The sequence below is a fragment of the Pelodiscus sinensis genome, chromosome 15 (genome assembly GCF_049634645.1).
Source record: "Pelodiscus sinensis isolate JC-2024 chromosome 15, ASM4963464v1, whole genome shotgun sequence".
Classification (NCBI taxonomy): domain Eukaryota; kingdom Metazoa; phylum Chordata; order Testudines; family Trionychidae; genus Pelodiscus; species Pelodiscus sinensis.
In genome coordinates, this window is record NC_134725.1 from 38,537,881 (window position 1) to 38,565,561 (window position 27,681).

Genomic DNA, 27,681 nt, shown 5'->3' on the forward strand with positions numbered 1-27,681 from the left:
TGTAAACAAACTTTATGGAATGGCAGGAAATTTGGCTACACCCATGATAAGCAGACATCTGGTTAATTAAAATCATGCCAGACTATAGATGTTGCCAGACCAGAGAGTGCTAGATTAGAGAGGTTCAGACTGTATACATTTTAATGCAACCCAGGGGGAGTAATTTAATAGCAGTGCATGTATATTACTAAACATTTTCAAAATACTATACAGGGATTAAATAATTGTAATTAACAGGGCTCGACAAATAATGTAATCTACTTGCCCGGGGCAAGTAGATTACAACCTGGAAGAACTGGCGCAGAGTGATCTGTGCATACGCAGAATGATCTGCGCATGCGCAGAGCGCAGAATCGTGCAAAACCGTGCGGCTGGCAAGTGGAGCTTGCTGCTGCTTGGCGAGCCCTGGTAATTAATATACTGCAGGCATTATCAGTACTTACAGAGGTGCAAGAAAATTCCAGAAGAAGATTGGTTACTTTATATCATGTCTGGAAGTGACCGTGTTAATTCAGGTTTTCCTCTCTAAAATATTTTTTATTTGTTTTAGGATTTTTGCTTTTTAAAGATTATTGTATGAATGAAATTGATGAAGCAGTCCCTCAACTGAAATTTTATGAGGAGGTAAGAAACCTTTTATCTTCTATTTGGGGGTTGTTTATTATAAATGTAATTACTCGATTACCAGGGACGTGTGTGTGTGTGTGTGTGTGTGTGTGTATGGTAGTGAGGGGCTTGGTAGGAAGAGCATATTTGTGGGACTGGACAAGGTGAAGTGGAAGAAAAGTGGGTTGTATTCTGATATGCATTGTTCTGATATATTTCAGTTTCCTTAACTAGATTAATAATTCATAAGAAATGATGCCTTAGATGTGTAACATTTGTATCTTACAATTACAGTGCTAGCCTTTTAAACGTATATAAGAGGCCCTTTGAAATAAAATGTTAGAAAAAGTATTTCATTTAATTGTGGGGGGAGGGGTTTGTACAATTTTAAATTGTATGTGCTTTTAAGGTGATTACAATTATTTCTTTGGTATCACATTGAAAATGATCACACATTTAAACAGGACAAAATGAAATAATGAAAGCAGAAATTATTTTGCTGTCGTTTGTTCCATATGTGCAGTTATTTGCTACTAGAAGATTAGTCCAATGTTGCTTGGGCCCTTCAGGGCAGGGGCCCAGGAATATGGGGAATTCAGGGGACAGGACAGAGGCTTGGGGAAGTGCAGGATTCATGGTTAGTGGGTGAGCAAGGGCTCAGGGCAGGGTGTTGCGACATGTGGGGGGGCCCAGGGCACATGGTGGTAACAGCTGCTGGACACTCCCTGAGACAGCTCTCTGGGACTTCGTTGCCCAGATGGTGACTGCTCCCTGGGGCCATGCAGCTCGGGGTAGAGGGGGCAGCAGGAGTTACACCCCAGGGCTGGCCTAGGGTGGCGGGGGCTGTACTAGCCCCAGCTAACTACCAGCTACTCTCTAGGGCCAGGCCAGAGGAGGGGCAGAGGCCTTTCTGGCTGGCAAGTGGGAGATCCCTAGGTTTGGGGTTCTTGCTTCATCCCTGTGGTCATTTAGGAGTGTAACTGTTCTTGAAAAGTTTTAATTTATAATAGGAGGAAGCTGCATATCAAATTTGATTGTCCTAGCTCTTACTATTTAGGATTTTTTGAACAAACAGTCTTATAGACAGACAGACAAATGCACAAACTTAAATATAATAGACTATAGTATTTACCCGACATTACCTGGGTACTTGTGGAGGCTCAGAGTAGGGTTTCAGGAGTACAGCAGTCAGGACAGAAGATGGGAGCTCTGGGGAGATTGATGGCAGGGGATCGGAGGTATAGGACTCAGGGTAGGGGGTGCAGGACGTGGGCTCAGGGCAAGAGGTTGGGAGGAAACTGGCAGAGGTGCTTACTAGGGTCACTTCCTGGCCATGCAGCCAGCTTGGTCCCTCCAGTGGCTGCTCATCGGGGGTGGCTCCTTACAGCCAGGACTGAGCTGCCTGGCTTCCCCAGTGGCTGTTTGCAGGGAAGGGGGCAGGGATGGGGAAGGACTGCTTGCCCTCCCCCCAGGCTCTTCTCGGGGGAGGAGGTGTGGGGTGGGACCAGGATTCCTGGTCTCCCTAGAGTCAATGGGGGGAAAGGTTGGGCCTGTGCTGCCCAGCCCTGGCATCTCCTTGGGTGGTGAGGTTGCTGGGCCTGTACTGCCCAGCGCCAGCGGTGCTATTGGGGGACTGTGGTGGTGTGGCTGGGGCTGGCAGGGCTCTCACACTCATCTGGTGCTGTGGCTGAGGGGAGAGGTTTAGGGAGAAGTCCAGCGCTGTGAGAAGAGAGGCTTAGGGAGGGTTCCAGCTAACTTTGGCTTCAGTTGGCCACTCTCTTGCTGGTATGGCCACCCCCTGTGATTATTTTGCGGTGTAGCTATTCATCTGATCAACTTCTCCTTTTCCATGTGACAGAAAACAATCTGATTCCAGGCACATCCCATTGTCCTAGCACAATAAAACCCTGACCTTGCTTTAAGTTGGGGTAAGAGGAAGCTGCATACCAAATTAGTGGTCCTAGCTCTTACCATTTGGGAGATGTCCTTTAACAAATAGACTCATGGACAGAGAGATAGATGCACATTCCTAAAATATATAGCTAGATAACTGTACATATTGAGACTTAGTCTTTTTATTAATCTTCTTGTGTTTCTGTAACAGCGGATTAATAGAAAATTAGAAGTGCAGTTGTAAGAGATTCCTTTGCCTGAAGACATGTTGAGGGTATTTGGTCTTCAGTTTCATGATGCCAATAGGGTGTGCTGGCTTTTGGCTGATGAAGATGATAATGTAAGAAAAAACACATTGGCTGAAACTTAATCATATTATCATTGTCAGATTCATCACCCAAAAAAGATTTTAAAAATACCAGCAAGCTAATGGGAGGGACAAACCATGATTTTTGATTGCAGTAACTTAGATACAGGCAGTCCCCGGGTTACGCGGATCCGACTTACGTTGGATCCGTACTTACGAACGGGGCTTTTCTGGCCCATAGGACGCGGGCAGCGGGACTGCCCAGATGCGCCACGGTCCCACCGCCCGCGTCCTCCGGGGTGAGAAAAGCTGCTCCGCATCTCCCCAGCAGACCAGGGAGCCGCGGAACAAATCCGCGGAGGACCCGGGCCATGGGACCGCGGCGCGTCTGGGCGGTCCCGCCGCCCGGGTCCTCCGCGGCTTTGCTCCGCGGCTCCCTGGTCTGCTGGGGACCTCCCCCAGTAGACCAGGGAGATGCGGAGCAAAGCCGCGGAGGACCCGGGCGGCGGGAACGCGGCACGTCTGGGCGGTCCCCCTGCCCAGGTCCCTCCGCGGCTTTGCTCCGCGTCTCCCTGGTCTGCTGGGGGGGGGGAGGGGCCCAGCAGACCAGAGAGATGCAGCGCAAAGCCGCGGAGGACCTGGGCGGCGGGACCGTGGCGCGTCTCGGTCCCACCGCCTGCGTCTCCCTGTTCTGCTGGGGGGCGCAGCTAGTGCGCCCCCCAGCAGACCAGGCTTTTCTCGGGACGCCTGTGGTAGAGCAGCTGGGGCGCTGCCGGTTGGTCCCGCAACGCCGCTCTCGGCGCTACTGGACCAACCCGGCAGCACCCCAGCTGCTCTGCCCCAGGCGTCCCCAAATCAGCCGCTGCTGAAACTGACCAGCGGCTGACTACAGGAAGTAGACTAGGCTTTTCTCGGGACGCCTGTGGTAGAGCAGCTGGGGTGCTGCCGGGTTGGTCCCCGCAGCGCCATACCTCGCGCTGTGGGGACCAACCTGGCAGCACCCCAGCTGCTCTGTCCCAGGAGTCCAGATTCAGCCACTGTTGAAAGTGATCAGCGGCTGATTCCAGGAAGCCCGGGGCAGAGCAACTCTGCCTCGGGCTTCCTGTAGTCAGCCGCTGGTCAGTTTCAGCAGCGGCTGAATCTGGACACCAGTTCCGACTTACATACAAATTCAACTTAAGAACAAACCTACAGTCCCTATCTTGTACGTAACCCGAGGACTGCCTGTATATGAATCCCTTTTTTCCTGAATGTGTGGTGAAGTTACTGTATGTACTATACTGAAGCCAAATATTTCCACCTGTTTCTGAATACTGTGACTTGTACTAAATCTGAAACTGAAAGCAAGCTACATGCTTGACTTTTAGTACAGTAGGATCTTTGTATCCTTTAAAAAATTGATTGAAACACTTTTTTTTTTTAAAGAGCAACTTCTTCTAGAACTTGGATATAGAGGGAACATTCTTTCTTCAAATATGCATGCGCAATTTCTATTGACATCATTAAGTTGTATGTGCATATCTTATTATTTAGTATTTATTTGATAGTACACTCAGGGGCACCCACCAGTATCTGACCTCATTGTGCCAGCTGTTAATTGAGTACAGGCAGTCCCCCCTCAGCAGACCGCCGAGACGCACCGCGGCAGTCCCGCCGCCCGCGTCCTCCGCGGCGAGAAAAGCCGCTCCGCATCTCCCTGGTCTGCTGGGGGGGGGGGGGGGGGCGAAGGAGACTAGGGAGACGCGGAGCAAAGCCACGGAGGACGCGGGCGGCGGGACTGCGGCGCGTCTCCGCGGTCCTGCTGCCCCCATCCTCCGCGGCGAGAAAAGCTTGGTCTGCTGGGAGGTGGGGGGGCGCAGCTAGTGCATGCCCCCCCCCCCCAGCAGACCAAACTTTTCTCACCGCTGGTCAATTTCAGCAGCGGCAGAATCAGGATGCCTGGGGTAGAGCATCTGAAGGGCTGCCGGGTTGGTCCCACAGCACCGAGGTGCGGCACTGTGGGGACCTACCCGGCAGCGCCCCTGCTGCTCTGCCCCAGGTGTCCAGATTCAGCTGCTGCTGAAACTGATCAGCGGCTAATTCCAGGAAGCCCGGAGCAGAGCAGCTCTGCCTTGGGCTTCCTGTAGTCAGCCGCTGGTCAGTTTCAGCAGCGGCTGAATCGGGGACACCTGGGGTACAATATGTACCAGTTCCGACTTACATACAAATTCAACTTAAGAACAAACCTACATTCCCTATCTTGTACGTAACCCGGGGACTGCCTGTATATGCATGGGAAGACTGACATAGTCCCTACATTTTAATGCCTTTATATTCTAAGAGGACACGTGATGTATTATTAGAGAGAGATGTATAAAATTTTGATATACATTTAATTACTTGTATTATTATTAAAATGCAAAGGAAGAGTCAGCTATCTCCATATACCTCTTAATCTAGCCATCAGTAATTGGCTGAGATCTAAAGGAAGGACTGATATAAAATATTCTGAATATCACAATTTGTCTTCAAGAAATTTGGGGGCTACATCTAGACTGGCCCCTTCTCCGGAAGAGACATGCTAATTTCCAAGTTTGGAATAGGGAAATCCGCAGGGGATTTAAATATCCCCCGTGGGATTTAAATAAACATGTCCGCCGCTTTTTTTCTGGCTTGGGGAAAAGCCGGAAAAAAGCATCTAGACTGGCGTGATCCTCCGGAATAAAGCCCTTTTCCGGAGGATCTCTTATTCCTACCTGCCAACTAACTTGATAAGAAGTAAGACATCAAGGCTACGTCTATACTGCGCTCTCTTGTGCAAGAAAATATGCAAATGAAGCGAAGCGGTGAATTTTGTGCAAGGGGCTTTTGTGCAAAAAGGGCCCATCTACACTGCTCCTTTTTGCGCAACAACCCCCTCTTGTGCAAGAGCTGTTTTGCCTGAAAAAAAGCGGTAGAACGGCTCTTGTGCAAAAGCCCCTTGCTCAAAATGGCAGCTCATTAAGTATGCAAATGAGGTGTGGCAATAGTCACTGCTTTGCCTCATTTGCATGTTTTCTTGCGTAAGATAGCGCGGTATAGACGTAGCCTAAAAGAGAAAGCAGTCACATCTACAATCAGTTTCTTTAAATAATATTCCGTAACGGCACATATTAACTCAGTCTTGTCTAGACTGTTTGCTTGCCTATTGCAAGCAAACTACACCATCTGCACTTGTAAAAAGATGATCTGAAGTTCAGTTTTATGTATGTATTGTTCTTACTGCATCCCCAAATGCTTCATATTTCCCTGTCAGTCTCTTACTCTCAGAACAGAAGGGGTAACAAAGTACAATCCTCTAGGTCTCTGCATAAGAGTGATTTTAGAGTGATGAATAATTGCTTATTAATATCTGAAATGTGTTATAAACTAAGGAACAAACAGACCTATTGCAGAACAGTCCCATCAATAAATAACAGGTCCTGCAGGTAGGCAAGCAGCACCTCATCAATAATGATATCAAAGACTGCTGATAGATTTACTAAAGTCAACTAGTTTCCATTGCCAAAAGAAGATAGTTGATTAAGGATAATAATACTTCCTATGTATCAATATCAGACAGTTAGTGTACTAGGGACATGGTATTTCAGAAGAATCCATAGGAAGCTGGTACTGTGCTTCCAAGACCATCTCAAAAGAGCAGGTTTAATAGAATAATAACTGGCAAAGTCATTGAAGTCAAATGATGGCTTCTTCCTAAGCTGTTATTGGTCTAAAGATAAATTCGTAGAACTTTAAAATGTTTTAACTTAAATTATCAGTTTTTCACCTTATAAGTAGGAATACTGAATTGCATTTATCTCTGATTTACATCTGTTTATACATTTAAGAAATTACTGTACTAACTAATCAGGAAAGCAGTTTGTATAGAGATTACTTAGAAACATGAGTTATTATATGTCATTTCTTAACCTTTGAAGCCATTTGAAGTTGTATTTTAAGGGTTAGCAAAACATGGCCTAAAAAATGTTTTAAAAATCTTCTTTCAGTACATATTTTTACAAAAAAAAATCCTCGTTAGATATTTAAAATAGACCTACTGTATTTCCTATAGTATAGTATAGTATGTTTGAAAGCTTTTACATTTTTAGATATTTGATTTACTTACTGCTTTTGTTTCAGGTAAAATAATTTGAATAAAGAATAACTTGTTACATGACGTTGTCCTTAGATGTAAAAAGTCTCCATACTGAAGGGATTGCGTATGTTATTGCAGTGTGAGTCACGACTATGCATTTATCTGGATGAGTGATTCATCCAGCTCTGTCAAAAATCATATTTTAGATGCTCAGTAACTTAGGCACTATAATTTCAGCACTTGAGAAGTTATATTGTCAGATAGTATTTCTGAAGGTGAGCTGCCAAAAATCATATTTGAGTCACTTGTATCTCCATATTTATGGGATGGTACAGTAACTTATGAGGGCACTATTACTATCACATATCAGTTATCAGATAAATCGTGATGATTTGTGAGCTCTGCCCACCATCATATTCCTTTTGTTTATATGTAGTAGTGTTCTATTTAAATAGCTGAATTTGTACACTATACTTGATCTGATATAAGAGTCTTATATCATCTTACTTGCCTCCAGTAGAGTCAGGGTATTCTTGGTGACACATTCTCATCTCCTTAGATGGAAAGAAAGGAGGTAGTTGGCCCAGTATTGTTGAATGGGATTACCTTTTGTGACACAGTGTGGCATTTACTCTTAGTCATTTGTTGCAGAGAGACTAATGTTGGCCAGTAATAAGAGTTGATAGTGTTTGTGCTACAGTTTTCCAAATCGTTGGAGATAGTGATTCAACCTTAAACATGTTAAAAAACTCTATAGAGTGGTTATATAATTTTATTATCATGCATAGGTTTAGGAAAAAAACTCTTCAGAGCTCCCATTAAAAGTACATATTCTTCACACTGACAAGGATTTATTCCAACAAGCCATGTGAATTTTATCCCTATAAAAGTATGTGTTGTTTGATATGTAGATGGAATGCAACAAATTCTACTGGAATTTTGTAAACTTTCTGTGAAGAGCATGGGAATTATCCTTATTGATTATATGTGTGTATTATATATCTACCTTTGGTGATTGCTTTGTGTGGGATGAAAGATAAATAAGGGGGGGTAAGTCCTATAGGAAACTCCCCCACCCCAAATGAAATTGTAAACAGAATTCAATTGCTGGTCCTCAAAAACACAATACCAGGAATCCACTGTGTAAAATCATCCTCTGGAGAAATGCACAAGCCAGTTTGGTCAGTTTCAGGGAGGGGAATGTCCTACTCAAAATACCAAGACATCTTTAAGCAGTAACTGAATGAAAGGGAATGAATAAAAAGAAAACCTGTGGCTTTAGGGCTTGGGAGATGCGGAGTGGAACATCAGAGTGTCTGAGGGGCAGCACTTGCAAGGGCAACCTGTCTCATCCAGCCGAGTGCTTGAGAGACCTGGGTTAAGTGGAACCTATTTAAACTGCGAAGAAAAATCTAGACATAGGAAAACTTTGTGTTTTGGCTTCTTATTTTTAATCCTGTACTCTAATTGCTATATGCTGTGTCACTTTAATTACTCTGGTCACAAGTCCAAATACAGTTACACCTGTGTTATTAGCCCAATTGGTTAAAAAAAGGGGGGGTTGCTGCAAGAGACCCATTTGAAGCATGGGATGAGTTGTGAAATTTCAGCCAGAGAAAAAGACTGGTTACTTGAACGGTTGCACTTGAATAGGAACTGCAAAAGGGGTCAAAATTGCTGCTTGACTGTAACCATGACAACTTGTTTTTTGTTCACCTGCATGAACAAAAAACTTTTTCCAGAGTCTGGTCCATGGCTTCTCTCCAGCTGGAGACCAGATACACCAGCCTGTTCAATATTAGACTCAGTGACTGGGCACTACATCATCCATGCAGTCTTTACTTTTGTGAGTGTGGAAGTACAGGAAGCCATAGCGCTGTCTGTTTCTTCTTGAAGAGGCTTTGAAAAGGTCCAGGTTGTGTGTCAGCCCTGAAGTGATTTGATTTTCTTGATTCACAAGTTAATGGATGGGTCCAGTGTAAGTCAGCATTCTCAGTGTTTCATTTGGATTCTGGTTCTTCACAGAATGGAGCAGAGGGATGTTCAATAGATGACACTAAAGCTGTTTCTTTGGGAATCGCACTCCATCCCTGCTGTTCCCCCTCCCTCCCAGAGCTGGAAAACTGTATATCAAGCCATTTGTGCACTCTGAAAGTACTGAGAGGGATGGGGAGGAGAAGGTAAGTGTAGGGCTACAGTATCCCAGTTCATGAAAGGCATGTGAGGGATGGAGGCAGACGGGGGCTGCAGGTGAACTTCAGTGGATGGGGGGCTGTTGCGGCTCATTGAAGTGAAGGAGGGCCACTCAGCCCGCTCATTATTTTTGGCTGCCCATCCCTACCGTAGTTGGAGTCTTGTTAGTAATACTCCCACTGAGGGATTTGCATTGATGAACTCTTCAGAACAGAATGGATCTTTTGGGCTTGGCCTCACTGTCTTGAGATGAAATCTGAGGTTTGCGCTTGTGCTTCTTCTCTGGTTTTCTTACTGCTTTGATAGAGCTAAATCTATTTGTAAGTCTCTGTGGATATTTGTTGCTCTCACCTGGGTTTATCCTTATTTACTGTCTCTTCTGTGAGAATACTCAATTGCATGTACCCAAATTTGTTATGAGCTAATCAGTGCCTGTATCCTAGAATGAGCATTAAGACTCTATCTACCATATCTAAAGCAGCTTTTAGAACTTGCTGAGGCAAGCCTCTCCTCTTTTGAAACAGCACAAATGCTGTTTGCTCACTGAACAAAAGTTGTAGAAATAGCAGTGAAGTCATAACTCAGTCATTTGAATTGTATTTTTTTACAGTATTCTCAAATACCTTAACCTATATCCTGTTCTAGCTACAGATGTAACGTAATTAATGTAATTAGGAACACTATGTGAGAAGTCAGTTCACATTGCAAATTTTGTTGTAGTGTCTATAGTAAACCACACCAAAATCAAAGATCCTTCTTTCAAAGGGCCACTAGAAATTCCTGAATAGGATGTTTTTCCGAGAAGATATCCATAATACGGTATTTCCTCTTAAGAGGATGTCAGTGCAGTACTCTTTGTCATACAAAACTTTTAAGTTGCTGAAGCAAACACAGAAGTCTTTTTCCCCCACGGTAACTGATTAGAGAAATGTATATAATTGATTCAGCTCAATTCATTGAGAGACCTGAATGCTGCCCCAAACCCAAATAGTAGGATATCATATCTGTTCCAAAAATACTACAGTATCCTACTCGTTCTATGCTGCAAATATTGGATTGCAAGGACTGTAAAATGGGATTACAGTTGAGGATGTTGCAGTGTGACCGAATAACCATTTAACTGATAATATGAGATATTTCTGTTCATGGACTTAGTTACACACAACCGGCTCCTGGGGAGGCTGCTTCACTGTGACAGGGCAATAAACCCACCTCACTGGGAGCTGGGTGGGCTAGGTTTGCCTGCTCCACTCCTGGGGAAGAAGCTTTGCTGCAGAGCCGGCTCCGCTCTCAGGGAAGTGGCTTCACTGCTGCAGTTAAGCCTTCTCTCTGTGAGCCAAGATGGCTGGGGCTAGTGGCCTCATTCCTGGGGAGGCTTTACTGCAGGCTCTGCAGTATAAAGCTAAATTGTTTTCAAGAGGTTTTCAGAGTTTCAGCAGTTACCCTATTACACAATTTTTAACAACCCTAATTACACTCATGCTATTGTCATAACAGGGAGTGTACTTATTACCTATATTAAACCCCAAATGTGTTTTATTCTGTTCGCATAGTCCTTGAACTCAGGACTCTGTCATAAAATAGAATAAAAAAAATCTTTAAAGTTCATTTTTTAAGTCTGTTATGTGTGCAGTATCCATATTTGTAGTTAGAAATCTTAATTAGACAAGGTGATCTCATCACTCACAAACTCCATCTTTAGTCTTCTCACTTTTATGGCACTTCCTATTTATAGGTGGTGTGTGTAATCCATATGTGTACATATAATATTAAAATGCTATTACTAAGGCCCACATATAAAACATTGCTCATTTGGCTTCCTGGCTTGTAGTCTACTTTAGGCATGGGATTGGTTATCTTACTGGGTGGAGAAAGGTAAAAGAAGGCCTTCTCAAAAAGGTTCAGTTGGATACGTACTCCTCTGCTTGTTCCATCCCAATCACCAATTCATCAGTTCCATGATATTCCCCTTCACACATTTTACAAGCCAACCATAGGCGTGCACATGGGGTGTGCCAGGTGTGCCCAGGCACACCCTAATGTCTCGGGCTGGCTAGCGGCTGCTGGCGGAGGAGAGGGATTTGTGACGGGGCGCCTCAGACCCTCACTTTAAATTCCGCATGGCCATCAACAGGGCACTGTGGGGCAGAGAGCGCATGTGCAGCATGCTCAAACGCTGCACAAGAGGTGAGAGGGGAGACGCCCGGGCGTGGCGTGGCGTCACGGCTCAGGACTTTCAAACTGTGCGGCCCAGCTCCAGAAGGAGCTGGGGCCTGACTACAAACGCTGGCCGGCCCAAGCCATTTTTGCGCCCTTTGTGCACCCAGGGGCACCCCCGCCTGGCCCGGCAGCACTGCGAGTCCCCCCTGAGGCACCTCCCTCCTGGCCCGGCAGCATCGTGCGGCCCCCCTGAGGCGCCCCGGGGATGCCCCGGCCTGTCAGCACCGCCTAGCCCTCCTGAGGTGCCCTGGGGATGCCTCTGCCCGGCCCAGCAGAACCGCGTGGCGCCCCGGGGATGCCCCGCCTGGCCCGGCCCAGCAGCACCGCGCAGCCCCCCTGAGGTGCCCCAGGGACGCCCCTGCCTGACCCGGCAGCATCGTGCAGCCCCCCGCCCCCCCCAGCGCCCTGGGGATGCTTCTACCCGGCCCGGCAGCCTGGGGGCACCCGGTTAGGGCCTGGCTGGCCTATAGCTTGGGCCAGCTCTGACTCCAGCCCCAGGAATCGGAAGGTAGAAGCTGAAGGTAAGGAAGGGAAGGGGAGGAGAGGGGAAGGGGGAAAAATAAAAGGAAGGGGTGGGAGAGGAAGGGGCTTGTGCTGAGGGGAGGGGGGCAGGTCAGGAGAAGAAAGGGGAAAGCACCAAGGGACAGGGTAGAGGAGAGGCAAATGCCAGGGGGCCAAGTGGAGACAATGAGGAAAAGGGCAGGAGGGGAGGTGTCAGTGTGAGGGGGGACAGGGTGATGCTGGGAGAGGAGAGGGTAAGGGCATTGGTAGTTAGAGGGGGGAAGGGGGAGGTGCTGGGAGGCTTGAAAGGAGGGGTGGGCATGAGGAAGGCGGGGATGGAGCAAGGCATGTGTGAGGCACAGGGGCATGAGGGGAATGGGGGCAGAAGGTGGTGAGGGGGTGGGCATCAGGGAAAAAGAGGGCAAAGGGGACAAGGGCACTGAGGGAAGGGGGAGGCACCAGGAGGGTGCAGGGCTAAGGGAAGATGCAGGTGCCAGGGGATTCTGGGGAGAAGCAGAAGGGCAGACACCTGCAGGGGAGTGACCAGCACCAGAGGAGAGAGGCAGGGCTGGTGTATAGAGGAAGGTGTTAGGAGAGGGGATAAGGAAGGGTAGCTCACATGATCAGAGTGGGGCTACTGGAGGAGTGGGTACAGGGGGACTGAAGGGCTGGTGGAGGGGGGCAGGTCGCAGGAGGGCTGAGGGCAGTGAGAAGGGCAGGAGTCAGGACAGCAGAGGAGGATGAGGGGTTCGGGAGCTGATGGAGCAAGGGGAGGAGACATGGCAGCAGAGGGAAAAGGTAGAGGTTTGAGATATTTATTAATAACTTGGGTGCCACAGTGGCATATGCAAACATGCCCCATGAACTCAGTACTGGTGCACAACACAAAATTCATTCTGCTCATGGGAGGAAACACTTAGAGGGAACACTTCCCCCAGCCTCTCCGCCTCCTTCGCCCCCGAGTTAATGTCACACACATTGGGGTAATGCGACTGCAGGATAGTTGCATGAGGGGAGTTTGGAAGGGAGGGGGCAAAGTAATTCGTATTGGTAGGAGGATGGTGGGTAAAGTCCTTGCGGGGGGGCACATGACACCTTTTACTTCTGGTCATGTGTCCATCTTGCCAGGAGAGTATTACCTCCAGGGGTGTGGCCAATGAGGGTCAGGGGTGTGGCTAATGGGGGTCAAAGTACATTTAAAAAAAATTATTTCGGTGCACACCCTAATGAAATGTCCTGCTCACGCCTATGAATCCAACTGATGTTTTATGAAGGAGCGTGTGTGTGTGTATAAAATTCAGAACTTTTCAATCCATATATTAAAGCTTTTCCTGCGGGATGACAGAATGACATCCTCATGTTACTCTGCGTGCTGCCTGTTTACTCCTTCTTTCCCCCTTCCTCTCCTCATAGCTCAAACCCAACAGCTGTGTCTACACTGGGCCACTTATTCCGGAAAATCAGCTGCTTTTCCGGAATAAGCTGCGAGCTGTCTACACTGGCCCTTGAATTTCCGGAAAAGCAATGTTGCTCTACTGTACAAAATCAGCCGCTATTCCGGAAAAACTATTCTGCTCCCGCTCGGGCATAAGTCCTTATTCCGGAACACTGTTCCGGAAAATGGCCAGTGTAGACAGCCCAGTAGTCTTTTCCGGAAAAAAGCCCCTATCGCGAAAATGGCGATCGGGGCTCTTTTCCGGAAAAGCGCGTCTACATTGGCCACAGATGCTTTTCCGGAAAAAGGGCTTTTCCGGAAAAGCAGCCTGCCAATGTAGACGCTCCTTTTCCGGAAAAACTGAAAACGGAATAGTATTCCATTTTAAGCAGTTCCGGAAATTCATGCCAGTGTAGACGTAACCAACCTCTCTTTCTCCTCGCTACTTGGAATTGCTATTTTGAACCAAGCTCCTACTCCCCTTTCTCCACCCATACTCCACAGGGCTTTCAACGCCAAGAATCATGGCACAGTGTCTGGCAGACCCCACATCGCAGCCATGATAATCCAGGGGCGGGAAGTGGTGGTGGATGCAATGCTCGGGACAGTAGTCTGGGGACAGGCACAAGGAGAAAAGCTCCCAACTGAGATTATGTGCCAAAAGTGGGCCCTTGGGTGCTTCTCCAGCGCCAGGTCTTGGGGAGCTGGAGCGCAGTGCCCAGCCACCTGGAGTCTGGCAGCCCCCACCAAGATTCACCTCCCCAGCAATTGCACTTATCATGGCTGCCAGAGCAACCCCGAGTGCCTGGGGTGAGCCGCTGCACCAACCTGTCTGCTACTACCCTCTGCTCCCAGCAGGCAGGTGCATGGGCAGCCCTGTTCTCTGCAAACAAGGCTGGAGCAGTGAGTAGTGCAGGTGGGACTGCATGAGGGAGAGGACGGGACAGCGGCCCCTTGTGTTGCTGCTTTTCCCACCTCAGCAGCTGCAGTGCCCCGGAGAACTGTGTGCACACAGCACTTCTTGCACCTCGCAGTGCCCCACGCGAGGGTGAGATTAGAGCTGGGGCTTGTGAGAAGGGGAGTTAGGGTTGGAGAGGGAGGATCTGGGCTGGCGGGGGGAGGGAGAAGGGACCCTTGCTTTCAGGGGAAGGGGAATCAGGCCCCAGGCTGTCACGGGGCGGGAGGGGGGAGGAGGGAGAATGGAGGCCTAGGCTGGCACAGTGGATGGGGGGCAAGGGGAGGGAATCAGGCTAGCGCGATGGGGGGAGGGAGAAGGGACCCTATCTGGCAAAGAGGGAAGGAGAAAAGGCCTGAGCTGGCAGTGGGGGTGGGAGAGCAAGCAGAGGGCACAGCCCCTTAGTTTTGTTTTGTTTTGTTTAATTTTTCTTATCCCATTTTAAGCACCACAGTCTACAAACAAATTGGTCACTCTAATTAAAATGCTATAGGGGGACAGGAAATTGGTCTTGGATTGGAATCCAGAAGTCATTCTTAATTCTAGAACTACAGAATTGCAACAAGCACCTCACAGAAAGGGATGAAGGAAAAAATGTCTGCCACAGTTAAGAATCTTTCTTTTCTTAAACAGTGTAAAGGTTTAGAAGTAGATTGACTGATTCCTTCTTTTTCATATTACAGATAAAAGAATATGAAAAACTAGATTCTGAGGAGGAACGTCTTAGTAGGAGTCGGCAAATTTATGACACATACATAATGAAAGAGCTGCTGTCGTGCTCACATGTATGTATGCTGCAGTTTCACGCTACTATTTTAATACTTAAATGCTTTCTTTGACTTTAAATTCTTTAAAATATTTAACAAAGGAAGGCAGTGAGTAGATGAAAGTCTTACAGGGAATTACACAAAACATGCAGTATCTATTATGATAGCAGGGTCTACTAGCTCAATTGTCACTCTTTGTATAGTTCTATTTGAAAGAGTGGATAATCTACAATAATGATACGATTTGAGCCAGAGAGAAATTTATCCTATTATTTAGGGCCTTGAATCTACACATACTTATTCACATGCTTTACTTCGCACATGCTTTACAATCTACTTCTAAACCATAATTCTATTGAAGTCACTAGGAATACGAATGACTGAACATGAGCATATATACATGTGCAGGATTGGGATATATGTGTGAATTTTTTTGAAAACTTATGGGGCTACAAAGAAGTAGTTAGTGGTTTTATGTGTTCTGAGTTCCTTTGCATTGCCATTACTTGTTGAATGGTTTCTGCCATGCATGGCATGATCTGGGATTTTTTTTTCAGAAAGGGGATTGGGATAACTTCCAGGGTGTTATGCAACAGGATATTTAATGGAAACTAAATTACATTAATTTAGAAGTTTGTGTATTTTTCATATAAACAGTATTCCTTTTTAGTTGAAAACTGGTATGAGGACCTCAATAATTGAGCCATTAAATATCTCTTTACCAGCTTCTAGTCTAAAATTTTACTTCTTATTTTTCAAAAGCCATTCTCAAAGCAAGCTGTAGATCATGTACAAACTCACCTAGCCAAGAAACAAGTGCCACCAACTCTTTTTCAGGTGAGATGAAAATACTCTGAATATCCAGATTTCATTAACTAAGCAAATTCAAGGGACCTCCTTTCTGTTCATGTTATATTTACAATTATAAGAGGAATTTTATACTGTATTTTTGGAAATCAGTGAAAACAAAATGATATAGGAAAATGTTTCTGTATATATTAACCAGATGTTTCTAATTTCACTGTGTTGTTAAAGGTAATAGAACTTGAAAATTAGCTTTTGAGTACATTTTTGAAAATAGATTACTGTTCTATAGCTTTACTGACTGAAGGGATCTAAAATTAACATTTTATTCATGCTTTCTTCCAAAATTTTATGGGAAACTCCTTAAAATATACAATGATTACAGATAGCACTTTTTTGGTGAAATGGGTACGGGTGCGGGAGAGGATTCTGACCTGGGGGAAGGGCATAAAAGGGGATGCAGAGTCTGGAACAGAGTTGTGACCTGGAGCAGTAGGGGGGTGGGAGTTGTGACCTGGGGCAAAGAATTGGGGTACAGGGTCTTGGAGAGGATCTGGGTGCAGAATCAGGGGCACATGGGGTTTGGCTTATGTGAGACAGGGTGCAGGAGGGATGGCAGAAAGTTGGAAGGGAGAGAGGGGCTGGGGTACCAGGTGCAGGCTGTGGCAGGGAGGCACTTACCTGAAAGTCTTTCAGCAGCCTAGCAGGTCCCTCAGATAGGCTCCCTGCCTGCCCTGCCCCTGGAGGCTGCTCAGAGCAGCTGCCTGCAGAGTCCATGTGCTGCTAAGAGTGCTACAAGCCTTGGGGAAGGGATGGTACTTTGCACGCTCCTTCTCTGCCCCCCCCTTGCAGTGGCACTCAGAGAGGAACATGGTTCCTGCCTGCAACCGGCCATTTTGAGCAGTGTGCAGAAGTGGGGAAACAGGGAGTGTATTTTTCCTGTTCCTGACTTAATTGCATCCCTGGTTTTGGGTCAGCATGGTCAGTACTTTGCAGGACTTAGCCTTTAACTTGTTTCATGAAGGTCTTCTTAAATAACTGTGAAACTTTCATTCAAAATTCAATTAAAAATATGTACCCAATTTCAGTTAACCACTTGGCAGTGTTGCTTTTTCACACATTGTCCTAGAAATTCAGTCCTAATCCATGTAATTATATGCTTTTCATATGCTGGTTCCAAGTGCATTCTAGGTAACCTAATTAGCAGAGTGGGAGGAATTTCACATGGACGTAATGTGAACGTAGGATATAGCTGCTTTGCCAACCACTTACATTTTTAAAATATAGTGTATAATGAATCCCTTATATTTCCTTTCAACATAAATCAGCTATGAATTACAAAATTCAGCATAATATTTCAGAAATATAAAAGCCTAGCAATGCATATACTTTTCGGTTTTGTGGATCCTTCCTTTTGCCTCTAGCTAACTGTATTATATAGCACCGTATTTTTGAGGTCTGGATGTGTGGTTAGAGTTAGTAATATTACAGTATCACATGCAGGGTTTAGGTGTTGAAACCAATTTATAGTTCCTTTATTATTCTAAATGCACTGGGAAATTGCGTTCTGAAAAATGGCTACTTCTCCTCCACAGAGTCCTTGTCTATAAAATGATCAATATTTTAGGATTTTAGAATCTGTAGGAATTATATATTCACAAATTTAACACCAAAGTAAATAATGAGTTTTGATGTATTGTTTTTAAAAGTGCACCTTTCATGCTTTTTATTTATTCAAACAAATTGAAGGTACAGTAAGTATTTCTATATTATTACATTTCTAACACAAACTGACCTAAGCAAGGAAATTCAAATTGAAGTTGTTAGCATACATAATTAGACAAATTAAGGATGGAATTTTGGCTTTAAAGATGAATTTCCTGACTTTTTGAAAATAAGAACCTATGTGATGTGGCAGTGACTGCAGGTTTAAACTGATTTGCTGTAATATATTAATTGCATTTACTGTAGCATTTAAAGTACTTTTAGTTTCAGTACTCATTTCCTGTGTTGGCCCATGGGCAAAAACTGCAAAATTCTCTTCAGTCTCTCCTAGGAAAATGCTAAGGCCCACTGATTCAGAAAAGCACTTGAGCACATGTTTACCTTCAGTGCAGTTATTCAGGTTCTTAAAATCACACACATGCTGAAGTTCTTTTCTGAATCTGGTTATAAGCCAGGAGAATCACTACAAAAAATTGCAGGGACTTAGAACCCTTGTTCTGTGGGCATTGAAGATACTGAATATGATATAGAGTTAGGTGTGTTGTAAATTATCACGTCTAGAAAATGGCTTTTAGATGTTAGAACATAAATTGTTCTTGACAGTAGATGGTAAATGCTGGAGCCTAAACATGTAATTGGTTTTCACTGGACAGTTCTGAATGATCATATTATCATACAATGAAAAGTTAAATCGTTTTTTAATCTTTTTTAGCCATACATAGAAGAAATTTGTGATAGTCTCCGTGGAAAAATATTTCTAAAATTTATGGAAAGGTATGAATCTACATACTATATGAACTGTCATGTAATAACCTGCAGTAAGTCATGACCCTTGAGTATGATTGCAAAATAAGGCTAGAATTATTTAACAAATAGTGTATTATCAGCAATCTTTTCCAAAGAACTAGCCTTGATACATGTATCATGTGAAATACCAGGATATCCCAGAATTGTATGTAATGTAATTGTGACAGAACTTGTAAGGATATTTCAAGAAAGATGTGGAGAAATTGGAAAGGGTACAGAGAAGAGCGACGAGAATGATTAAAGGTTTAGAGAACATGACCTATGAAGCCAGGCTTCATGAACTGGGCTTGTTTAGTTTGGAAAAAAGAAGATTAAGGGGGGACATGAAAGCGGTTTTCAAATATCTAAAAGGGTGTCACAAGGAGGAAGGCAAAAATTTGTTCCTCTTGGTTTCTGAGGACAGGACAAGGAGTAATGGGCTTAAAGTGCAGCAGGGGAGGTTTAGATTGGACATTAGGAAAAAATTCCTAACTGTCAGGGTGGTCAAATATTGGAATAAATTGCCAAGGGAGGTGGTGGAATCTCCCTCTCTGGAGATATTTAAGAACAGGTTAGATAGACATCTGTCAGGGATGGTGTAGGTGGAGCTTGATCCTGCCTTGAGGGCGGGGGGCTGGACTCGATGACCTCTCGAGGTCCCTTCCAGTCCTATTATTCTATGATTCTATGATTCAGACCACACACTTAGTGGGCCAGCCTTAACACCATGGATTTTTTACAGTTTGATCTTTTAAGAGTCTGAAAGTCTGTAACTGCATTCTTTGGATGATACTCCTACAAATCAACTACAGTGTGATGGGGGCAAGTGATATAGCAATTCTGATATGTAGCCCAAACAGTTTACAGTAAACAGTAACTGTCCTATGAGGAAATCTAAGGGGGGTAAATCTAGTTCATCTTACACATCTGAATAATGCTGTTGACCTTAATTGCACTGCTGGTGGGAATAAAGTGCACAGGATTTGGCCCTTAATCTTCTGCTGAGAAATGATATATCAGTTTATGTAGCCAAAATAATGTCCTCAAAAAATCAGTCTTTCTTACCCTGAAAATAAGCATTTTATAACTGATACAGTAGCAGGAGACAGTTACCCTGTAACAACATTCAGTGGTATTGGCGTTTTCTTTATTTCAGGATAAATAGGCTTATATTATTTCTTGGTTAATTAAAATTTGAAGTTATAGGACATATTTAATTTCAGATTTAATTATTTTTCTTGTGATACAGTTGAAATGTTGTTTTTAATTCTCTGAAAATTGACAGAAACTGGGTCTAAAGGAAAGTATTAAATATGGATGCATTCATAACTGAAATCATTAGATATCTTTTATAACATTATTAAGTGAAAAAAATAGTGAGAGTGCTAAATTAAAACATGCAAAAAAGATGGCTAATCAGTGGATTTTTTAAAATGGCAATTTTAATCTTCGTACATTATTTTGTGCTGAATTTAATTGCTAAAACTTGAGAAGCTAGCATTTTTCACAATACTTTCCGTAATTCTTTTGGATAACTTTTAATTTAACTTTTTACATTTTTTTAAACAGTGACAAGTTTACTAGATTTTGTCAATGGAAAAACGTAGAACTAAATATTCATGTAAGTAATTACATTTATTTTGTCAAAAGCTGATGTAGGTAAGAAAATGTGTTAGATTTAAAAGAATACTTCTAAAAGGCCATATTAAGAAGAACAATGAGTATTTTTCTGATATGCTGTTCTATTCATAGGTGTACATAATCTCCTAACACTATTAATGATTCCTCCTTGGCTACCCTCTCTGCCCATTATGACTTAATAGCCTAATGGTTTTGAAGTGGGAGGCTAGAGGAAACAGATTGTTGGAGCATTACTTTTCAGCTAGAGAACCAACCTCAAGTACTATTCTGTCTCCCTGTGTTTCCCGTCAATCCTCAGATCTACTTACCTCCATTTGGTCTATCCTTGGACTCATCCCTTAATCCCAAAGTGTTTTACTTCCACAATTATGTTGTCTGCAAGCCAGAGTTGCTCATGAAAACTGCAGTCTTGGTTTCACCTCCACTGCAATCCTTGGCTAGGCCTTCATCTCCTGCTCTCTTGCTATTGTCAATGCCATCTCTGTGACCTGTTCAGATTCTAGTGCTTGCAGATATACAGGAACATTAAATAATGAAGAGAGATCTTTTCTGAAAAAAGCAAAAAAAAAGTATCTTCTTTCATACATTCATGTAAAGTGACTTTAGAGACTGTGAAAGGTAAAGGTTTTGGCACTGGAAAATGAAATGTGTGTGTTTTGAATTCACAGCTGACCATGAATGACTTTAGTGTACATAGAATAATTGGACGAGGGGGATTTGGTGAAGTATATGGTTGCAGAAAAGCAGACACTGGAAAAATGTAAGTTATAGTCTATGTTTTAATGATAAATATAAAACTCTAAAGTATATAAAGAAAAAAACTCTGAATTTTTACAAAATCTTTGCAGAGCAGAATGATTGCCTAAGATTGTATCACAAAATTGTGTGTTTCATTGTGCAGTAGAGTGTTGGCCGAAGGCCCAGACAACTGAAGAAGAATTTCAATTTAAGGAATTGCTTAAAGCCTCATTGGAAACTTGATCCTCCACAGTTTGGAACACTCAGGCCTCTGTCTTGCAAAACACTTAAGCATATTCTTATTGAAAACTTCTGCATGGTCCCTCTGAACTAACAGGTGACTTCTCATGTCCTTAAAATGGAAGCTTCACAGGAGGTAGCCGAGTTAGTCTGTAACAGGAAAAACTTAAAAAACAACAAATAATCTAATAGCACTTTAAAGACTAACAAAACATGTAGATGGTATCATGGGCTTTCGTGGGCAAAACCTACTTCTTCAGATGACCGGAGAATATTATGCTGAAGTAGTTTGCTGGCTTAGAGCCCGTGGTGCTTAGAACATTTCAGGATTGAGCTCTCAGATAGAAATTTGTGGACAATTTAAGAATACAGGATTCTAAATCTATGTAATTCAAAACTATTTGCACTTTTGAGCAGAGGTTTTGAACAAAAGAAAACAGCAGCATTGGGTGTTTCTACTTGATAGTTGGTAGCTCATTGTTGAAGTGCAGCTAAAACTCATCTCTGGATTCAAGTTCACAAGTCAAACCCTTTGCTTTCTCTGACACTGCTATTCATACATAGTTCCTAATTTTTGCATAGTAAATCCCTGGCTACAAGACACAATTCTCCTATCACATGGTCAGCTTTGATTTTCAGTGGTAATATGGGTTTTTCACATGGTTCTGGGTTTTTTCCCCTTTTGTCTACCTGCTCTTCTACTCATTTGAACCCAGGGATCCTTCTCAGCTGATTCCCATGTATGTGAACAGAGCATTCCTCATACCTGAGGTGCTGAGTATTCATGGTTCCCATTGGGTTCATTGGGAATTTGATAAACTGACTCTGAGAAAATGAAGGGTCCCCTGAAATGATGTTCATGTTTAAATCTTCTACAGCGACTTTCACCTCAAGAATTTATCTCAGTAGTACTATTAATATCTTTATTCCTGTTGCAGTACTTTTGTGCACCTATTGATTTATTCTTTTTTAGTTTGAGATTTATAAAATGGGCCTGCCATGTAAATGTAAATGATAGCCATTTCTTTTGGACAAAAGCCACACTAAACAGCCTTCTACCTCAGAGATAGGGTTAGCATATTTGCCTTGTATTCACATTCCCTGAAGAAGCATAAATGCCTAAACTAAGAAACTCAGTAAGGAAACAAAAGATGTCCCTGCCCTCCATTTCCCTCTCTACAATTTCTCTGAAGCACAGAGGCTTGAGAATAGAGAAAGATAATGGATGCAGGAGCAGAAAAGTCAGCCAGACTTCCAAACCCAAAGTAAAACTTTTGACTAGGTTCAGTTTTTGGATAGAGGTTTGAGGTAGTTCTGACTTTATCTGAACCTTAGAGAGAGAGAGCTGTGTTAGTCTGTAACTTAAAAAAAAACTTAAAAAACAAGTGGTCCTGTAGCACCTTAGAGACTAAGAAAAAATATAGATAGTATCACTAGCTTCTTCTTTGAGTGGTCCCTGTGGGTGCTCCACTGTAGGTGTTGGGCTTGTCCTGGCGTCGCAGGTCAGAGATTTTCCATAGCCGTATTCAGCCGGACCGTACATGCGCGATCAGCGTCCCACGTTGTTCGTGCACTTTGATCGTCGCGCACGGTCTGGCTCCCACCACTTCCTCTCAACCGTCCTCAGTTGCAGGTGGAGCACCGTTCATCTCTTCAACTGGTTAGATCTTTCCTGTTAAAAAAATAGTTAGAAATAGTTAGTTACTTCATAGTGTGTTTATAGTTCGTTAGTTTAGTTAGCTGTTACTTAATATATATATATATATACACACACACACACACACACAACCGTTAAAGTTTTAAAAAGTTATCATTTAATCGTTAATTAGTTAATTCAAAACGATGCCTGGTTCACTAGGTTTTAAAAAGTGCTCCATGTGCCGCAAAACCATGCCCGCATCAGACGGCCACTCGGCCTGCATTCACTGTCTGGGCGAAGCGCACGACCCTCAGAGGTGTGCGCATTGCTCGAAGCTTACTGCTAGAGCACGAAGGGACAGGGAGATGCATCTTAAATAATCCTATTTGACAAAGCCCTACAACCCGCGGACCCTGCTACACCAACAAGTTCAGAAGCCGCTATTGTGCAGAGGCGTAGGGCTTCCTCTTCTGGGGTGACTGCTGCAAAGAAAATCAGGGCATCCCCCACAAGATCCCTACTTGCCATGTCGATCAGCAGAGTCAGCAAAAGGGACAAGCGTGGCATATCTGGCATTCCCCCAACAGAGCCAAAATTTCTGTAGTGTCAAAATCCAAGACAACAACATCTTCGGCACCAAGACCACCAGCACCGAAACCCTCACCAGTGCCAAGAGAGCGAGCCAAGGAGACCATGGTACTGCTAGCGTCATCACTGTCTTCGCTGCTGATAACACCGGGACACTCACCAACATGGCCAGTCACAGTGCCGTGCGCCTCGGCGCCATCCACAGTGCCACGATCCGTTACCCTGACAGTGGTGCCGCGCACCTCGGCGTCAACCTCAGTGCCACACACATCGGCTTCTACAAGATGGGAACCATATTCGGAGCACTCACCAGAAAGGGCTGGACGATCGGTACCAACAAAAGCAGCACAGAAGTTGCACGTTCAACATGCTTCCATTTCACCATCCCCAACATTCTCCCCAGCACCATCTCCATCACTGCCGATTCTGCTCTCCCCTCCTAGGATGGCCACCACCACCGCACTGGTGAATCTCCTCAATGTAGCATAAGATCTCTGCGTAGGGAGACTTTTAGGGAGTACCCGGGGCACTGGGATAGATGCAGCTCGCGATCTCCTCCTTCGAGGATGTCTCCGCACTTGCCTCATTCACCAAGGTGGTCCCCTCATTTAACATACTATCGCCGTCATGGCAGTGTCGTATCTTCGAGACACTCATCACCGGCTAGATCGGAGCGCGATTATGACTATTACCACAAGCCACATTACTGATCTCGACACTATTACAGATCACATTCATACAGATGATCCCCATGCTGCTGCCATTTGCCGAGGTATCAACATGTTTCAGTACAACCTCAACCAACACAATGACTTCCAACCCCTTCTGAGCGGAGTCGCACTTCACAGCTGCAACATTCAGAACCAGAGAAGGGACAACTGTCGGAATCTGAAGATCCTCAACCTGAAACGTCACCGATAGATCAATCCTCCTCATCTCCCGATGAGCAGTATTCCCGGGAGACATGGCCCCACCCAGACGACTTGAAACTATTTCAGGAACTATTCAAGCGTGTGGCAGAATCACAGCAGGTGCAGCTAACTGAGGTACAGGCAAAGCAATACTGTCTGCTCAAAAATGTACACCCCCAGCAAAGGGCAAAAATTGTGCTTCCAATCAACGAAGCAATCATGGAGGCTGCGGAGTAAATTTGGCAGACCCCGGCTTCGGTGGTTCCAACAAGTAAACGGGCAGATAAGAAATACTCTGTCCCCTCCAAAGGCCTCGAATTCCTATTTAACCACCTGCAACCAAACTCCTTTGTCGTGGACGCAGCTCAGCTCAGCACAGGACAAAGACACCTCAGTACAGAAATACGGCAGTGGATAAGGACAGTAAAAGGCTTGACATCTTTGGAAGAAAGATGTACTCATCAGCCACCCTGCTTGTCTGCATAGCAAATTAAGCGGCATTGCTGTCCAACCATAATTTTGACAACTATTCCAAATTGAGAGAATTACTACAATACCTCCCTGTTTCAAAGAAAACAATTCTGAAATCAGTAGTACAAGAGGGTTACGCTGCGGCCAGAGCATGCTATTGATCGCCCTAGACATAGCAAACACAGCCACCTGGCGGCAATTGCTATGTGGAGATCCTCATGGTTAGCCACAGCTGTGGTTCCTAAGCAACTACAGACGAAGGTAGAAGACCTAATAACATAAGAATGGCCGTACTGGGTCAGACCAAAGATCCATCTAGCCCAGGATCCTGTCTACTGACAGTGGCCAGCACCAGGTGCCCCAAAGAGGGTGGATCGAAGACAATGATCAAGCAATATGTCTCCTGCCATCCCTCTCCAGCCTCTGACAGACAGAGGCCGACGACACCATTTTATCCCCTGGCTAATAGCCTTTTATGGACCTAACCTCCATGAAATTATCTAGCTTCTCTTTAAACTCTATTATAGTCCTAGCCTTCACAGCCTCCTCTGGTAAGGAGTTCCACAGGTTGACTACACGCTGTGTGAAGAAGAACTTTCTTTTATTAGTTTTAAACCTGCTCCCCATTAATTTCATTTGGTGTCCTATAGTTCTTCTATTTAGGGAACTAATAAATAACTTTTCTTTATTCACCCTCTCCACACCACTCATGATTTTATAGACCTCTATCATATCCCCCCTCAGTCTCCTCTTTTCTAAACTGAAAAGTCCCAGTCGCTTTAACCTCTCCTCATATGGGACCCATTCCAAACCCCCTAATCATTTTAGTTGCCCTTTTCTGAACCCTTTCCAAGGCCAAAATATCTTTTTTGAGGTGAGGAGACCACATCTGTACACAGTATTCAAGATATGGGTGTACCATAGTTTTATAAAGGGGCAGTAAGATATTCTGGGTCTTATTTTCTATACCTTTCCTAATAATTCCTAGCATCCTATTTGCCTTTTTGACCGCCGCTGCACACTGCGTGGAAGTTTTCAGAGAACTGTCCACGATAACTCCAAGATCTCTTTCCTGATTTGTCGTAGCCAAATTAGCCCCCATCATACTGTACGTATAGTTGGGGTTATTTTTCCCGATGTGCATTACTTTACACTTATCCATATTAAATTTCATTTGCCATTTTGTTGCCCAATCACTCAGTTTGGTGAGATCTTCTTGGAGTCCCTCACAGTCTGCTTCTGTCTTGACTATCCTAAACAGCTTTGTATCATCTGCAAACTTTATTACCTCACTCCTTGCCCCTTTCTCCAGATCATTTATGAATAAGTTGAAAAGGATTGGTCCTAGGACTGACCCTTGGGGGACACCACTAGTTACCCCTCTCCAATCTGAAAATTTACCATTTATTCCTACCCTTTGTTTCCTGTCTTTTAACCAGTTCTCAATCCAAGAAAGGACCTTCCCTCTTATCCCATGGCCATGTAATTTACACAAGAGCCATTGGTGAGGGACCTTGTCAAAGGCTTTCTGAAAATCCAAGTACAGGCAGTCCCTGGGTTACGTCAGTCCGACTTAAGTCGGACCCCTAGTTACGAACCAGGGGAAGGGCCCGCTAGTGCGGGGTGCCTCTCCCATTGTCGCCACATCCGGCAGCACCGGGGGGTGCTTCCCCCCAGCAGACCAGAGGGACGCGGAGCTAGCGCCCCCCCCCCAGCAGACTAGGCTTTTCTCGCCGATGCCTGGGGTAGAGCAGCTGGGGTGCTGCCAGGTTGGTCCCTGCAGCACCAAGGTGTGGCGCTGCGGGGACCTACCCGGCAGCGCCCCAGCTTCTCTGTCCCAGGCGTCCAGATTCTGCATCGGGCTTCCTGTAATCAGCCACTGGTCAATTTCAGCAGCGGCTGACTTGGGAACACCTGGGGCAGAGTAGCTGGGGTGCTGCCGGGTTGGTCCAGTAGCGCCGAGGAGCTAGCCAGTGGCCTCTCCAGAGCCGAATAAAGGGGAATAATGACATCTCTAGATCTGCTGGGAATGTTCCTCTTAATGCAACCTAATATGCCATTAGCCTTCTTGGCTACAAGGGCACACTATTGACTCATATCCAGCTTCTCATCCACTGTAACCCCTAGGTCCTTTTCTGCAGAACTACTACTTAAGTGGTTGGTCCCCAGCTTGTAACAATGCTTGGGATTCTTCCGTCCCAAGTGCAGGACTCTGCACTTGTCCTTGTTGAACCTCATCAGATTTCTTGTGGTCCAATCCTCCAATTTGTCTAAGTCACTCTGGACCCTATCTCTGCCCTCCAGTGTATCTACCTCTTCCCCTAGCTTAATGTCATCCGCAAACTTGCTGATGGTGCAGTCCATCCCATCATCCAAGTCATTAATAAAGATATTGAACAAAACCGGTCCAAAACCGAACCTTGGGGCACTCCACTAGAAACCGACCGCCATCCTGACATCGAGCTGTTGATCACTACCTGCTGGGCCCGGCCTTCTAGCCATCTTTCTATCCATCTTACTGTCTATTTAACCAATCCACATTCCCTTAACTTGCTGGCAAGAATATTGTGGGAGACAATATCAAAAGCCTTGCTAAAGTCAAGGTATATCACATCCACTGACTTTCCCACGTCCACAGAGCCAGTTACCTCATCATAGAAGCTAATCAGATTGGCCAGGCATGACTTTGCCTTTGTGAATCCATGCTGACTATTCCTAATCACTTTCGTCTCTTCAAGTGCCTCAGAATGGATTCCTTAAGGATCCCTTCCATGATTTTTCTAGGAACTGAGGTAAGACTGACCGGCTATAGTTCCTTGGATCATCCTTCTCTTTTTTGAAGATGGGCATTACATTTGCCTTTTTCCAATTATCCGGGATTTCTCCCAATCTCCATGACTTTTCAAAGATAATGGCCAAAGGCTCTTCAATGACATTTGCCAACTCCCTCAGTACCCTTGGATGAATTAAGTCCGGACCCATGGATTTGTATACGTTTAGCTTTTCTAAATAGTTTCTAACCTGTTCTTTACCCACCAAGGGCTGTCCATCTTCATCCCATCTTGCGTCACTTAGCGCATTAATCCGGGAGCCCACCTTGTCCGTGAATACAGAGGCAAAGAAAACATTGAGTACTTCAGCTTCCCCTACATCGTCTGTCACTAG

At 44.7% G+C, this 27,681-nt stretch overlaps 1 protein-coding gene across 8 annotated transcripts in view; it reads left to right on the forward strand.

The window, feature by feature from the left end:
* The window catches only part of GRK3 (G protein-coupled receptor kinase 3), a 196,940-nt gene that overhangs the window by 91,850 nt on the left and 77,409 nt on the right, over positions 1-27,681 (forward strand). For 6 of the 8 annotated variants that reach the window (XR_012896033.1, XM_075898873.1, XM_075898875.1 and 3 more), the window contains 6 exons: positions 551-624; positions 14,890-14,991; positions 15,736-15,810; positions 18,215-18,276; positions 19,858-19,909; positions 20,598-20,689. Coding sequence is in view for 7 of the 8 variants with exons in the window: in XM_075898873.1 (XP_075754988.1) it covers positions 551-624; positions 14,890-14,991; positions 15,736-15,810; positions 18,215-18,276; positions 19,858-19,909; positions 20,598-20,689 (457 nt within the window). In the remaining variant the exon portion in view is untranslated. The remainder of the gene's footprint in view (positions 1-550; positions 625-14,889; positions 14,992-15,735; positions 15,811-18,214; positions 18,277-19,857; positions 19,910-20,597; positions 20,690-27,681) is intronic. The other 2 variants (XM_075898876.1, XM_075898874.1) reach the window with 2 other exon arrangements.